Here is a 17,454-nt window from a genome sequence, read left to right on the forward strand (position 1 = left end):
ACATAAAAACCTACCGTCATTGTAGTACTAGGCTTAAGGTACGACACATGTTTTAGTTATAATAAATATTTGTTCTGGGAATACTGAATCATTTAGCAGTGGTCATTCCTATCATCTCCTCAGTATTATTTTCATTTCAATTATGCATTTTGCTAAGATTACAGACACAAAGATCTGCAGTCCAATGTGCGTGTTACATTGATAAAAAGAAAACTGTTTTATCGTCTTCTTGCATCAGCTTTAATATTGGATTTCCCCTTTGTGTGATGTTGGTTGTTTTTGCGCCCTTAAGAACTTTCTGGTCCCTTGGGAAATTGTTTTGTCATAACAATAACTTCTCCACCGGGTATGATCGTATCTACGATCATGAAGTAATTAGAAAGACGATTATGCAATTTCTTAATCAATAGCACGCTAGCTGTGACTGCTTCAAGCCACGCGAAACTGCAATTAAAAAACTATTGACATTTCATAATGCAATATTTTATGACAATGGTCAATCTATGATTCTTACGCCAGTTGTGATTGATAAAACAGTAAGCGAAATCTCAATTTCCAACTTTTCCATTGAATAACATCACTTTTATTAGGTTACATCACAACTTGTCCGCTCCACGTGATTCGAAATCCAATGAGATTCAAGCAAACGCTGTAGAATACATGGTGTAATGTTTACATCGGGTTTATCCATGTGTTGAGCAGAGTTTAGTATTTATTGTTTGCAGTCGAGTGCTCAGCAGTAACGAATTGTCGTTTTGCAGGGCGGACATCGCGCTGATCGGGCTGGCGGTGATGGGCCAGAACCTGATCCTCAACATGAACGACCACGGCTTCACGGTGTGCGCCTACAACCGCACCACGGAGAAGGTGGACGCCTTCCTGGCCAACGAGGCCAAGGGCACCAAGGTCGTGGGCGCCAAGTCGCTGGAGGACATGGTGGCCAAGCTGAAGAAGCCGCGCCGCGTCATGATGCTCGTCAAGGGTGAGTCACAGACTGGCCTCTTATGGGACCTGAAAACGTACGTGGTCGAGGAGCAGCTGATGACGTCACAGCATTCCAATACACTGCGGAGAGTGAAATACACTACTGGCCATTAAAATTGGTATATCACGAAGATGATGTGCTACAGACGCGAAATTTAACCGACAGGAAGATGATGCTGTGTATGCAAATGATTAGCTTTTCAGGGCATTCACACATGGTTGGCGACGGTAGCGACACCTACAACGTGCTGACATGAGGAAAGTTTCCAACCGATTTCTCATACACAAACAGCAGTTGACCGGCGTTGCCTGGTGAAACGTTGTTGTGATGCCTCGTGTAAGGAGGAGAAATGCGTACCATCACGTTTCCGACTTTGGTAAAGCTTGGATTGTAGCCTATCGCGATTGCGGTTTATCGTATCGCGACATTGCTGCTCGCGTTGGTCGAGATCCAATGACTGTTAGCACAATATGGAATCGGTGGGTTCAGGAGGGTAATACGGAACGCCGTGCTGGATCCCAACGGCCTCGTATCACTAGCAGTCGGGATGACAGGCATCTTATCCGCACGGCTGTAACGGATCGTGCAGACACGTCTCGATCCCAGAGTCAACAGATGGGGACGTTTGCAAGACAACAACCATCTGCACGAACACTTCGACCACGTTTGCAGTAGCACGGACTATCAGCTCGGAGACCGTGGCTGCGGTTACCCTTGACGCTGCATCGCAGACAGGAGCGCCTGCGATGGTGTACTCGACGACGAACCTGGGTGCACGAATGGCAAAACGTCATTTTTTCGGATGAATTGGGGTTCTGTTTACAGCATCGTGATGGTCGCATCCGTGTTTGGCGACATCGCGGTGAATGCACATTGGAAGCGTGTATTCGTCATCGCCATACTGGCGCATCACTGGCGTAATGGTATGGGGTGCCATTGGTTACACGTCTCGGTCACCTCTCATCCCCATTGACGGCACTTTGAACAGTGGACGTCACATTTCAAATGTGTTACGACCCATGGCTATACCATTCATTCGATTCCTGCGAAACTCTACATTTCGGCAGGATAATGCACGCCCGCATGTTGCAGGTCCTGTACGGGCCTTTCTGGATACAGAAAATGTTAGACTGCTGCCCCGGCCAGCACATTCTCCAGATCTCTCGCCAACTGAAAATGTCTGGTCAATGGTGGCCGAGCAACTGGCTCGTCACAATACGCCAGTCGCTACTCTCGGTGAACTGTGGTATTGTGTTGAAGCTGCACTGGCAGCTGTACCTATCCGCCATCCGAGCTCTGTTTGACTCAATGCCCAGGCGTATGGAGGCCGTTATTACGGCCAGAGGTGGTTGTTCTGGGTACTGATTTCTCAGAATCTATGCACCCAAATTGCGTGAAAATGTAATCACATGTCAGTTCTAGTATAATATATTTGTCCAATGGATACCCGTTTATCATCTGCATTTCTTCTTGGTGTAGTAATTTTAATGGCGAGTAGTGTATAAGCGCCAGGCCAAAGATCGTACAAGGTGCCAATATCGACACACATCGCTGCTGCCACTCGCAGAGATAGAGGATAACAGCAAAATAGCGATAACCGCGGGAGACTAAACACATAATAGCAATCAAGGTTTAATCCAACGCATAACACAAGCCAGCCACGGCTCAAATATCCTGTAATTTTCTTCTCCTTCCAAATACGCTTGTTCTAAAGATATAGAAAAATGGAGAAGACTTACTTTCCGAACATGACTCAGAATTCGACCAACTAATTGAAGTACCTAACAGCATACTGGCATCTGCGACGATGTCAACAGAGGTGGTCGTCGAAAGCTCCAGACTGATTAGATACCTGACGTGGCAAGAACTCCGTGAAGCATTTGCTCAGGAATGTTGCCACGGAAAACTGTCAATTTACTGTGTATGCTTGAAGGTGATACATGTAGGTGTGTGTGCGTGTGCGCTATGTAAAACAATTTTTCTCTTCGATGGAAAACAGGTTTGTGTTGTCCGTAAAATGTACCTGTCATCGATAAGAGTTTAGTAAAACGTTCCGCATACATGTTTTTATTGTTGAATTCTGTTCGTTCATTTAGAATGCTCTTTGGATTTTTTGCCATACGTGTAGATTTCTATTTCCTCCAGGGCTCTCGTGCAGCTTATTTTTTCGGCTCTGAAGAGTAGAAACATTACTGTTATATCTGCTGTAGTGTGTTGTTTCTCTTGAAGATGTGTACTGAATATGGATTGTTTTCACTTTTGTTTATATGCACTTTGGGTTATTACCAAGAAACGGTGGACATCGAAATACGTAGCTTCAGTACGAGTGATATGTATCGAACACTAGACTGTCGAGATGTTGACAAGTGACAGGACAAGACGAACGTATTGAAAGCAAAGATACAACTTGGTATTGAACGTCATTACTTACATCGCGAACTAGTCTCTACGTGAGTTAAAAGTTTTATTTAATTAATGGAAGCAGAATGAGAAAGCTACAATTTACATTTCCGTCAAATGTGCCATGATCTAAGAATATGTGGCTATGCAGGAACCCAAGATTACAGGCTGAATTACTGCAACTGAAACGACAAGTGACTGGTTACATTTATAATGTTGTTTATTAAAAACATTTGTCGTCATGCCCGATAGCAAATATTCTTGTCGTCTTGGTTTACCTGCAACATCCCGTTTCAGTTTCCATTAGTGAAACAGAGCTGTTACAGCCGTGTAGTGACTAGGTCTCGATGTACTTCGCGATGTCCAATAGCAGACTATTAAGTGTGCTGCGTCTTCGTCTCTGACGAATAAAATGGAGCTTGTACTTACACAGCTTACAAATCCTGGATGTCAGCAACAACCATCAAGAGTTTGACTGCGCACGCATTGAAACCCCGTGTTGGTGGTTATGCTAATTCTTCTGCATATTTTGCACTTGAGCTCATTAACGATGCTTAAGTTTGACTTCTCTCTTGCACAGGGTAACTGAATTTGCGCCGCCACAGTGCACCGCAGTTTCTCGCATCGTGACTAGGAAGCAGTCCGTACTCCCAACAAAGTTCCAAAATTTCGTTGCGTCGCTGGAACGTGGAATAAACGCCTTCCACGTAAGTGATTCCGTGATTACTGAAAAGTGGGATACGACCCGTCGGTTTTGCCCAATGACGTCAGAACTTACCAGAGATGATGTATTACACAGATTTAACAACAAAGACGAATGTTGAGAAACAAAGAACAGAGAAAACAAATGGTAGACATATCACGTACATTCATGTTTCGAACATAATGTTAAGTATATATCGCTTTTTTGAGTCCTAGTATCCTGTTCTTCAGTTGACCGATATAGCTCAACTGACGAATAGGATACTAATGCAAAAAAGGAAAAAACATGGACAGGAGTAACATTAGGATGGAGTATTTCAGTTGACGTCGGAGTTGTATCCCTAACTTCGGTTGATCTTTATAGGTCAACTGTAGTATGGCATACAAATTTTTCGTATATCGGTCTTTTCGCCTTCGATAGTTATAGTATAGACTGTAAAATATCGTAAGAATAGTGATAGCGAAAATGAAAGAAAGCGACAGCTGTAAAATTTTTATTCCGTGCTGCAGTTTACGAACCCTGTTTGCAGTCTTCCATGTTCATAGGAATAGATAAATCCATAACTACAAACGAAAATCAAAAAGTAAGAATTGTCCAGAATGAAAAACAATTCTTCCAAAATATCTCAAAGTCATTAAGAATGAAACTAAGTTCCCAATGAATTTGAACAAACAAATGATTTAAATAGACACAAGAGAGAGAAATCGTGCACAATGTGTAGCCTGGTCTTTTAAAAACACTAATTTATTTCAATTTACAATGATGACGCCTCGCCACAAAAGATACACGATTTATTATTTACGACTCAAAAATAAGGTGGTTAAGTATGAGCAAAGTATGACGTTGTTGGTCAAAGCTGATGAGCTGTATCCGATTCTTCAGTTGACCCGAGAATCCAGCACATTTTTGATCCCGAGACTCACCCGATTCACATACCTCCATCACGTAATACTTTATGCTCTCTGCCGACATTCCGCTGTCAAAGCATACAATAGTATTCGTATTTCCCGCTTCGAGGCTTGACAAAGTCGGTCTTAGTTGCATATCTCTCGCAGTGGATCTGCAACTTTGATGTGCACGGATTCTAGAAAATTAACCTGTTCTCTCTGCAGAAACTAATTTTAACATTACCGTTAGGAAATATTTTATGCGAAATATTTTCCTACGTCGCAGTGTGGCGATTTTTCTTTTTTCCTGGTTTCTCTAATTTTCTTGCCGTATATTTTATCGATTGTATTGGGATAGTGCCCGTTATTTGCGGTTATAGTTTTATCTACATCTACACCTACACCCATACTCTGCAAGCCACCTGACGGTGTGTGGCGGAGGGTACCTTGAGTACCTCTATCGGTTCTCCCTCCTATTCCAGTCTCGTATTGTTCGCGGAAAGAAAGATTGTCGGTATGCCTCTGTGTGGGCTCTAATTTCTCTTATTTTATCCTCATGATCTCTTCGGGAGATATACAGAGGAGGGAGCAATATACTGCTTGACTCCTCGGTGAAGGTACGTTCTCGAAACTTGAACAAACGCCTATACCGAGCTACTGAGCATCTCTCTTGCAGAGTCCTCCACTGGAGTTTATCCATCATATCCGTAACGCTTTTGCGATTACTAAATGACCCTGTAACGAAGCGCGCTGCTCTCCGTTGGATTTTCTCTATCTCTTCTATCAACCCTATCTGGTACGGATCCCACACTGCTGAGCAGTATTCAAGGAGAGGGCGAACAAGTGTACTGTAACCTACTTCCGTTGTTTCCGGACTGCATTTCCTTAGGATCCCCCCCCCTTTTTAAAAAAAAAAAAAAAAAAAAAAAAAAAAAAAAAAAAAAAGTGGACACGCTATACTCCACAAAAAACCGTGAGGTGCATGGCACAGGGTACGTCTTATTGTACCAGTTATTAATGTTTCTTCCTGTTCCATTCTCGAATAGAGTGCGAAAGGATGAAAGTTTGCCGGCCGAAGTGGCCGTGCGGTTAAAGGCGCTGCAGCCTGGAACCGCAAGACCGCTACGGTCGCAGGTTCGAATCCTGCCTCGGGCATGGATGTTTGTGATGTCCTTAGGTTAGTTAGGTTTAACTAGTTCTAAGTTCTAGGGGACTAATGACCTCAGCAGTTGAGTCCCATAGTGCTCAGAGCCATTTGAACCATTTTTTTGGATGAAAGTTTGAATGACTCTGTGTGTACAGTAGTTATTCTAATCTTATTCCCACGATCCTTGGGTGAGCGATATGTAGGCGGTTGTAGTACTTCGCTAGAGTAATCATTTAAAGCTAGTTGTTCTTGAAACTTTAATAGAATTGCTCATGAGAGTTTGCTCATGAGAGTTTACATCTGTCTGAAAGAGTCTTTCAGTTCAGTTCCTGCAGCGTCTCTGAGAGACACTCCCGCGGATGAAATAAACCTGTGACAATTCGTGCTGCCCTTCTCTGTGTACGCTCAATATCCCCTGTTAGCCCTATCTGGTACCCGTCGTACACATTTGAGCAATATTCTAGAATTGGTCACACAAGTGATCGGTAAGCAATGTCAGTTGTAGATTGATTGTACTTCCCCAGTATCCTACCAGTAAACCGTAGTCTACCACCCGCTGTTTTGTATGCTAGTCGGTGACAAGCTGAGTTATGTACTACGCAAGTTACTTGTTGTTTTACGAAATACTTCAAATTTATGGTTAGCGCTGTCATTAGCTATTTTTATGCCCAAGAAGTCTATGCATGTTCGATGGTAAATTTCATGCTGTTACGCATTTTATTCACTTAAGTTCGTTGATTTCATCACTGTTTACATGAAAGACAATGAGGGTATGATTAACATAACGTCAGTAAAATGTTACTTTATTAATTTTTACGTTTTAGCTGAGCCTTTAAGTTACTTCAAAAATTACGTGTAGAGGTTCCTGCTGGACAGGTTCCGATGACGAACCCATCATTTAACGAGTTTATTTGCGTGTTCATCCTCCGAAGCAAGCACAGCAATATTTATTTTGTAAATAAAGAAAACCCTGCTGAATGATAGAGTACATATACCAAGCAACTCGCTGTTTACACTTACAGATAAGATGGTAGAGTAACACTACAACAGGCGGCTGTAATATAATAATAATAAACCCCGTGGAGGCCCGGGAAAAGAATAGGCCTCCGGTATGTTCTGCCAGTCGTAAAAGGCGACGAAAAGAACAAACCACTAATAGGGCTAACCCCCCTTTTAGTGTGATTACTTGGTTCAGGACAGAACTAAAGAAGCCTCGGACAAGGGCTGTCATGGTTGGGGACGACGCTTGAACCCTATGCCCGCCCACAATGGTAACGACACTGCTAGCCAACTGGAAAATGATTCAAATCCAAATAGAGGTGTTTTGCAGGATATGCTTCCTGCAACCACCCTAGAAGGAAAACAGACAGAGGATGAGATGGTCAGATGAAGTTAATCAACACCTCATGTTCTGTTATTACCAAGCAACAAACCTAGGAACCAACACAACTGGATACAGATCACAAGTATACACAACATTTATTACCAGATACCTAGAATTAAAATTTTTAACAGAACAACGACTAGCTGATCAGATCCGTGTAATAATCAAAAATAACAGGATACCCCAGTCAGAATTAGAAAACATCAAACAACAAGTACAACAAATACTGGAACAAAATAATGTGCAATCAGAAGAAGAAGAAAATACAGTGATGGACTCAAACATCCCAGAGCAAACAAACAAAGAACAACACGCATCAATTAAACAATCAGAGAAAAACGAAATCTTAAGACAGCCACCAGAACAAGCACAAATAGAACACGAAGTGACACACATATTAGATATAGAAGAAAAATTTCAGCTGACATATATAGAATACAAAGACACAAATACAGACATTAGACCATTCCTGCATAGACCGCCAAATAACCGACAAGTCTAAACAACAATAAAAATTATCAACACAATCATACACAACAAAATAAATGAAAACACAACTATGCAAGAGTTACAACTACTGGTTTATATAGGAGCACTCACTACACTAAATATACACACTAGGCAGAGATCAGAACCAACCAGCACACAGAAGAAACCCACAAAACAAGCATGGCAACACAGGCTACAGAACAGAAAAGAAATACTGAGAAAAGACATCGGACAGCTAACACAATTTATAAGAAATGAAATGTCAGAAAAAAAAACGAAAAAGGTTAGATAAAATCTCACAACAAGAAGTGATAGAGCAATTAGATGAAAAGAAGCATTGGCCAAACGACTTAGAAGATACAAAAAAGTGAAAATAGAAGGAAACAAAACCAAACATTCAACACAAACCAAAAGAAATTGTACCAGACAATAGATAACACACACATTAAAATAGACAATCCACCAAACATAACAGACATGGAACACTTCTGGAGCAACATATGGTCAAACCCTGTACAACATAACAGGCATGCACGGTGGATACAAGCAGAAACGGATACATACAAGATGATACCACAAATGCCTGAAGTGATAATTTTGCAACATGAAGTCACCCAAGCAATTAATTCTACTCACAATTGGAAAGCCCCTGGAAAAGATAAAATAGCAAATTTCTGGCTAAAGAAGTTGACCTCAACACATTCACATCTAACTACATTATTTAACAGTTACATTGCAGACCCATACACATTCCCTGATACACGTACACATGGAATAACTTATCTGAAACCTAAAGATCAAGCAGACACAGCAAACCCAGCTAAATATCGCCCCATAACATGCCTACCAACAATATACAAAATATTGACTTCAGTCATTCCACAGAAATTAATGACACATACAACACAGAACAAAATTATAAATGAAGAACAAAAAGGCTGTTGCAGAGAAGAACGAGGGTGTAAAGAGCAACTGATAATAGATGCAGAGGTGACATATCAAGCTAAAACTAAACAAAGGTCGCTACACTACGCATACATTGATTACCAAAAAGCTTTTGATAGTGTACCCCACTCATGGTTACTACAAATATTGGAAATATACAAAGTAGATCCTAAATTGATACAGTTCCTAAACATAGTAATGAAAAATTAGAAAACCACACTTAATATCCAAACAAATTCAAATAATATCACATCACAGCCAATACAGATTAAGTGTGGAGTATACCAAGGAGACTCATTAAGTCCTTTCTGATTCTGCCTTGCTCTGAACCCACTATCCAACATGCTAAATAATACAAATTATGGATACAATATTACTGGAACATACCCACACAAAATCATACATTTGCGATACATGGATGATCTAAAACTACTGGCAGCAACAAATCAACAACTCAACCAATTACTAAAGATAACAGAAGTATTCAGCAATGATATAAATATGGCTTTTGTAACAGACAAATGTAAGAAAAATAGCGTAGTCAAGGGAAAACACACTAAACAAGAAGATTACATAATGGATAACCACAGTGACTGCATAGAAGCAATGGAAAAAACAGATGCCTATAAATATCTAGGATACAGACAAAAACTAGGAATAGATAATACAAATATTAAAGAAGAACTAAAAGAAAAATATAGACAAAGACTAACAAAAATACTGAAAACAGAATTGACAGCAAGAAACAAGACAAAAGCTATAAATACTTACGCTATACCAATATAGACCTACTCATTTGGAGTAGTGAAATGGAGTAACACAGACCTAGAAGTACTCAATGCACTTACACGTTCAGAATGCCACAAATATAGAATACATCACATACATTCAACAACAGAAAGATTCACATTAAGCAGAAAGGAAGGAGGAAGGGGGATTTATCGATACAAAAAACCTACATAATGGACAGGTAGACAATTTAAGAAAATTCTTTATAGAACGAGCAGAACACAAAGCAATCACTCATATAAATACATCGGCTACACCACTGCAATTTCATAACCACTTCTACAACCCTTTAGATCACATAACATCAACAGATACGAAGAAAGTAAATTGGAAAAAGAAAACACTACATGGCAAGCACCCGTATCGTCTAACACAGCCACACATCGATCAAGACGCACCCAACACGTGGCTAAGAAAAGGCAATATATGCAGTGAGACAGGAGGATTCATGATTGCAATACAGGATCAAACAATAAACACCAGATATTACAGCAAGCATATTATTAAAGATCCCAATAGCACAACAGATAAATGCAGACTTTGCAAACAACAAATAGAAACAGTAGATCACATCACAAGCGGATGTACAATACTAGCAAATACAGAATACACCAGAAAACATGACAATGTAGCAAAAATAATACATCAACAGCTTGCCTTACAACATAAACTTATAAAACAGCATGTTCCCACATACAAGTATGCACCACAAAATGTACTGGAGAATGATGAATACAAATTATACTGGAACAGAACCATTATAACAGATAAAACACCACCACATAACAAACCTGACATCATACCCACCAATAAAAAGAAGAAATTAACACAACTAATCGAAATATCCATACCCAATACAACAAATATACAAACGGAAACAGGAGAAAAAATTGAAAAATACATCCAACTGGCTGAGGAAGTCAAGGACATGTGGCGTCAGGATAAAGTTGACATAATACCATTTATACTATCAACTACAGGAGCCATACCACACAATATCCACCAGTACATCAACACAATACAGCTACATCCAAACTTATATATACAACAACAGAAATCCGTAATTATTGATACGTGTTCAATTACCCGAAAGTTCCTAAATGCAATATAACACATACCGTACAGTTAAAAGAAAGTCACGCTTGATCAAGGTCCGCTGTCACTTTCCATTTTTAACCAGACTTAACGTCTGAGAAAGTAAAGAAATAATATTATCTCCCAACCTTGTTTCCACTCACTTATCCATGAACCTATCCACGAAACATTTAAACAAAAAAACACTCACACTCTCACATTAACATAACAGAAATGAATAGACGTTAATTTTCAGCATATACTTCATTGGTTGGCAACAAATACATGTACGGAAAGAAACCAAACAGAATGAGATACACAGTGAACTCAAAGTAGTCATGACTATATTAGTGACAAAAGACTGATGTGCAACACAGCAACAAGGGCAAACAAAATGATAAGTGGGAAGAAAAATGTTCGAAACACAAAAACATCTTTGTTTCATAAATAAAGAGATAGTGTGACCTAAGTGTGACCAGATGAGAGAAAACGCCGATGCCAACTAAAAATACGAAGAACCGTAAGTAATCACTCACTCACTTAAAAAGCGAGAAGCGAACTTTTTATAATCTACGAATAATACACATCAAAACAGAAGTGCATCGAAACTCTATAATTATAGATCACACTGATAATGCCTTAAAGTGAAAAAAGGCGAAGCGCGTCTGGGAAAATAATACACTGCAGCAAGAGAAGACGTTTTTATTTACAAAACAAATACACACATCAAAAAAGTTTTGCGTCGCTTCGGTTCTGAGAGCTCCGGAACCAGTACAGAAAATTGGAAGAGAGGTCAACATAAACATCATTTCCGCCCTTTTTATTGCTCATCAAAACCACACATTGCATGTTGCACCACCATACAGCGTGACCTTCAGAGGAGGTGGACCAGATTGCTGTACACACCGGTACTTCTAATACCAAGTAGCACGTCCTCTTGCATTCACACGTGCCTGTGTTCATCGTGGCATACTGTCCACAAGTTCATCAAGGCACTGTCGGTCCAGATTGCCCCGCTCCTCAACGGCAAAGCGGTGTAGATCCCTCAGAGTGGTTGCTGGGTCACGTCGTCCATAAACAGCCTTTTCCAATCTATCCCAAGCATTTTCGATACGGTTCATGTCTGGAGAATGTGCTGGCCACTATAGTCGAGCAATGTCGTTATCCTGAAGGAAGTCATTCACAAGATGTGCACGATGGGAGTGCGAATTGTCGTCCATGAAGACGAATGCCTTGACAATATGCTGCCAATATGGTTGCACTATCGGTCAGAGGGTGGCATTAACGTGTCGTACAGCCGTTACGGCGCCTTGCATGACCACCAGCGGCGTACGTCGGCCCCACATAATGCCACCCCAAAACGGCAGGGCACCTGCACCTTGGTTCACTCGCTGGGCAGTATGTCCAAGGCGTTCAGCCTGACCGGGTTGCCTCCAGACACGTCTCCGACGATTGTCCAGTTGAAGGTATATATGACACTCATCGGTGAAGAGAACGTGATGCCAATCCTGAGCGGTTCATTCGACAGGTTGTTGGGCCCATCTGTACCGCGCTGCACAGTGTCTTGGTTGCAGAGGAGGACCTCGCCACGGGCGTCAGGAGTGAAGTTGCGCATCATGCAGCCTACTGCGCACAGTTCGAGTCGTAACACGACGTCCTGTGGCTGCACGAAAACCATTATTTAACATGGTGGCGTTGCTGTCAGGGTTCCTCCGAGCCATAATCCGTAGGTAGCGGTCATCCACTGCAGTAGTAGGCCTCGGGCGGCCTGAGCGAGGCATGTCATAGACAGTTCCTGTCTCTCTGTATATCCTCCATGTCCGAGCAACATCGCTTTGGTTCACTCAGACGGCTGAACTCTTTCCTTGTCGAGAGACCTTCCTGGCACAAAGTAACAATGCGGACGCGATCGAACCGCGGTATTTACTGTTTAGGCATGATTGAACTACAGACAACACGAGCCGTGTACCTCCTTTCTGGTGGAATGACTGGAACTGATCGGCTGTCGCAGCCCCTCCGTCGAATAGGCGCTGCTCATGCATGGTTGTTTACATCTTTGGGCGGGTTTGGTGACATCTCTGAACAGTCAAAGGGACTGTGTCAGTGATAAAATATCCACAGTCAATGTGTATCTTCAAGAGTTCTGGGAACCGGGATGATGCAATACTTTTTTTGATGTGTCCAGGGTGTATACGACCCGGGACAACCGGGAAAAACCCGGGAATTGTTTACAATTCTGGGAATTTTTCATTGTTTTAGTTTTCAGCTAAATTTTTGTGAATTTGAGTGGTAAGAACCAATACTCTAACAAAGGATGTTACTGTACTCCGCTACTGCAACAACGAAACATGAACGAGAGAGAGAGAGAGAGAGAGAGAGAGAGAGAGAGAGAGAGAGAGAGAGAGAGAACCTAAAAAACCTAAGTTGCAAAGGAAATGCGCCGTATGCAACAACAAAACACAGTGCTCATACAAGTGTCCGCCAACAGCAAAGTGTGTGAAAGGCTTTTGGAAGAAAATGGTTAAAATGGCTGTGAGCACTATGGGACTTAACTTCAGAGGTCATCAGTCGCCTAGAACTTAGAACTACTTAAACCTAACTAACCTAAGGACATCACACACATCCATGCCCGAGGCAGGATTCGAACCTGCGACCGTAGCGGTCTCGCGGTTCCAGACTGTATCGCCTAGAACCGCTCGGGCACCCCGGCCGGCACTTTTGGAAGACTATGCAATGCTTCATAACAACAAATTGCTTCCAATGAGCGTGACGTGACAACTGTTTAAATTAGATTCCTTTGAGCAGTTGCGGGCGGGCTGTTGTGCATGCGCAGTTGAATCGCGTATGAGTAGTACCTTCTCCCGCTTCTGGTTAAGTATGGCTTGGCGGCACTACCTAATATTGCCCCGGTTTGGAAATATCGGAGATCCGGGGCTGATGCACAGAGCGGTCTGAGTTGTGGTGGGGGAGGTGGGTCATCTCCACATGAGCTGTGATTTTGTTGTTTCCTCGTCGTTGCTCTCACGGTGAATGATAAAACCGATTTTTGTGACCGGGAGATATCAAATGAATTAAATTACGTATGCATAATTACGGAAGGCTAAAATATGTTATTAATTTCAGATTTTATTTCTAACTTTCTGACAGTCAAGCATTAATCGCCTTGCAAAACAATGAAGTTATCTTTGTTGGTTTGCTATAGAGATTTGGCTTTTATTAATCTTTTCTGCTGAGGCAGTCAGTTTATTTGAAACGAACTGTTTAATTTCTCACTGTTGGCTGTTTTCAACTGTTCGCTGCATTTCAAGTGCACGTATGATATTATGCCATAATAAAGAACCAAACATGAGATAATACAATAGTGGTACTTGAAGAAAATTTACATCCGAATCTGGACATACGAATGTGCACTTTAAGACGAATTATGGATTTTAGTAGGGATCACGAAATTCCGATGCTCTTGAAGTATCCTCTGATGTCTTTGTTTCTTTTATGACATAATGCAAGATCTTTTAATGTTTACACGTACGAACATATGGCCTTCCTGCGTCATCTTGCGGTGACGACTGTTATCTGGCGCTATCTTCCAACTGGTGAAACGAACCTATTTCTAACAGGTAGCGGGAAAATATTGCGAACGGTGGTTTGAAAAGCGTGACATACATTAAAAGCAAATTTCCTTTTACGCAAGATGAACCACGTGCGAGAATGAATTTCTTAAATAACAAAGCGTTTGATTCTCATTTAAAAATCAACTCTTTGAGGACGGCCATTTAGAAGAATTTCGAGCCCAGAAAATCAGACATTTAGGTCGTTATTAAAAATTTTAGTGGCACGTTTGCGTGATGTGTCTTGAAGTTTAACACGCGCAGAAAAGATCAACATTATATGTGGAAGCTTAGCTTCTCTTCCAGCTTATTAATCTTAGAGACCAATATTATATGTGAATGCTATGTATATTAATTTAAACCATTAACTTTTCCTATTTGTGTTTTCGCGCTACTTAAGAGTGATCTTGCTATTGGCTGACTACGTCACGTGTCCTATGCTGTCATCGGCTGGCGAGATCACGTGACATGAGTGATGAGTGGCTTACAAAAGCTCATCGCAATCTCTATTTCAATGCTTCGGAAAGTAAAATGCGGTATTTGGTGGAATTCGAATTTATACCTTCGTAATACGAAAATATGCAGTGTACATATTGCTGCACATCAAAGGTTTTTCAAAACGTGTTTTTTGCCCCCTGAGTTTCGTTTCCTAAAGTGGCGGGAAATTCTACATCGGTATATAAAACCGTACACATTCAAAGGATTGATGAGTTTTACAGTGCCAAGGAATAGTATACGGTCACTTAACACGGAAAGAGTGTAATTTCGCCCGGGAGAAAGTGTATTTTTAATCGGGAAATCTGGCATTTTTTTTTCCTTGTCCACGTAGACACCCTGTGCGTATAACCTATCATTTGCTCGCATGTCTCCCCTCGGTAGGTGAAGTAATTGTGTGTATATGTGTACGCAGCCGGGCAGGCGGTGGACGACTTCATCGAGAAGCTGGTGCCGCTGCTGGAGAAGGGCGACATCATCATCGACGGCGGCAACTCGGAGTACCACGACACGGAGCGGCGCACCAAGGCGCTGCGCGAGAAGGGCCTCCTCTTCATCGGGACCGGCGTGTCCGGCGGGGAGGACGGCGCGCGCTACGGGCCCTCCCTCATGCCCGGCGGCGACAAGGGGGCGTGGCCGCACGTCAAGGACATCTTCCAGGTGCGTTCAGGGGTGTAATGTGGTCTCTCACTTCCTCCTCACCCTCCCCTCCCCTACCAAAAGATAACCTGTGCTGTGACCACCACTTTTAGCATTCGACAGATCTCTCCCATTAAACAACAATAAACAAGCTAGAATGAGATTTTCACTCTGCAGCGGAGTGTGCGCTGATATGAAACTTCCTGGCAGATTAAAACCGTGTGCCGGACCGAGACTCAAACTCGGGACCTTTGCCTTTCGCAGGCAGGTGCTCTACCAACTGTGCTACCCCAGCACGACTCACGCCCCGTCCTCACAACTTTAATTCCACCAGTACCTCATCTGCTACCTTCCAAACTTTACAGAAGTTCTTCTGTGAACCTTGCAGAATCAGTTGGTAGAGCACATGCCCGCGAAAGGGAAACGTCCCGAGTTCGAGTTTCGGTCTGGCACACAGTTTCAATCTGCCAGGAAATTTCAATAAACAAGCTGCAAACATTGTAAGAGAAACCTCAACAGGCACAACGTCCAAAGTGAAGTTTACGGAAGAATTGTCCCTACCATTTTAAATAGAGACAGGTGTGCGACAGAGTGACAGATTTTCTCCGATACTATTTAACTGTGCCGTGGAGAAGATTGTGAGAATTTGGAACTCTGAACTTGAAAATCGCGGGATTAGCCCAATCTGTATAGAAAAAAAATTGGGAGGGATCGAAGTCAAGTGCTTGGCATCTGCTGATGATTTTGTGATACTTTCAGAGAACTTGTAAGAAGCGGCCATACAGATCGACCTACTAGAAAGGATTCGGATCTCGAAAGAGAAGACCAAATTCGTTAACGGGGGTAGGACATCAAACAGAGCAGGAGAGTCACCACAGGACATTTTAATTTCTACTGCCTATACTTTTACAAATTAACTCATAAAACTTTGTCACCATGACCAGGAAGGATTGAGGACTCTCACTCATGACAGTGGAAGTTCAAAAACGTAGAAAAATACCTTTTTTTTACATGTGAAATTTCATCATTTTTTTCACTTATTACTGGCTGCATTTGTTGCTATAGGTACACTTTTCTTCCTAAGTAAGAGAGATTCTTCGATGAATTTTTCATAGCCTACAAACAGTAGTTACAGGTGTATAAAACACTAGAATTTTTCCAAATCTATTAAAAAATTGTGGAAAAAATTGAGATAATTAACTATAAAAGTTGAGTTTTTTCTAAACATGAAGTTTTAAAGTAACAGTTCATTCATTTTTTCATAAATTAAATAACTTCTAGAGTTTCATACACCTGTAACTACTGTTTGTATGCTATGAAAAATTCATTGAAGAATCTCTTACTGTACCTATACCTGTACCTATAGCAACAAATGCAGCCAGTAGTAAGTGAAAAAATGATGAAATTTCACATGTAAAAAACAAATGCGTTTTGTTAAGTTTTTGAGCTTCCACTGCTATGAGTATGAATCCTGAATCCTTCCCGGTCATGCTGTTAAAGTTTTATGAATTTATTTGTAAAAGTATAGACAGTGGAAATTAAAATGTCCTGTGATGCCTCTCCTGCTCCGTTTGACGTCCTACCCGCTTAAGTGACAAACATGGACCACAATTCCTTGAAAGAGAGATTGGAAGTATTGAGAGAGAGAAAAAATTCAAATACTTCAGTGAAGCTGTACGAGAGTGCGGACTGGAAAAAGCTGCTGCGGGGGGGCCGGATCTCAAAAATTGGAGAGAGCTTACAGATTAACTAAAAACATTTTCAGTAGAAGGTGCGTTCTTTTGGAATGCCAAAAATAAAGCACTACAATGCAAAAAACAGAGTGCCTGTATGCCAGCGTATGGCTTTCAGTGAATTGAAAGTTGGAAAAGCTGAAGATACTAGAAAGAAGAATGTTACGGAAAATCGT

At 41.5% G+C, this 17,454-nt stretch overlaps 1 protein-coding gene across 1 annotated transcript in view; it reads left to right on the top strand.

The window, feature by feature from the left end:
* The window catches only part of LOC126426829 (6-phosphogluconate dehydrogenase, decarboxylating), a 147,498-nt gene that overhangs the window by 83,789 nt on the left and 46,255 nt on the right, over nucleotides 1–17,454 (top strand). Inside the window, exons 2-3 of the mRNA XM_050088851.1 lie at nucleotides 762–982; nucleotides 15,322–15,566. Coding sequence (XP_049944808.1) covers nucleotides 762–982; nucleotides 15,322–15,566 — 466 coding nt within the window. The remainder of the gene's footprint in view (nucleotides 1–761; nucleotides 983–15,321; nucleotides 15,567–17,454) is intronic.

The sequence above is a fragment of the Schistocerca serialis genome, chromosome 11 (genome assembly GCF_023864345.2).
Source record: "Schistocerca serialis cubense isolate TAMUIC-IGC-003099 chromosome 11, iqSchSeri2.2, whole genome shotgun sequence".
Taxonomy (NCBI): Eukaryota; Metazoa; Arthropoda; class Insecta; order Orthoptera; family Acrididae; genus Schistocerca; species Schistocerca serialis.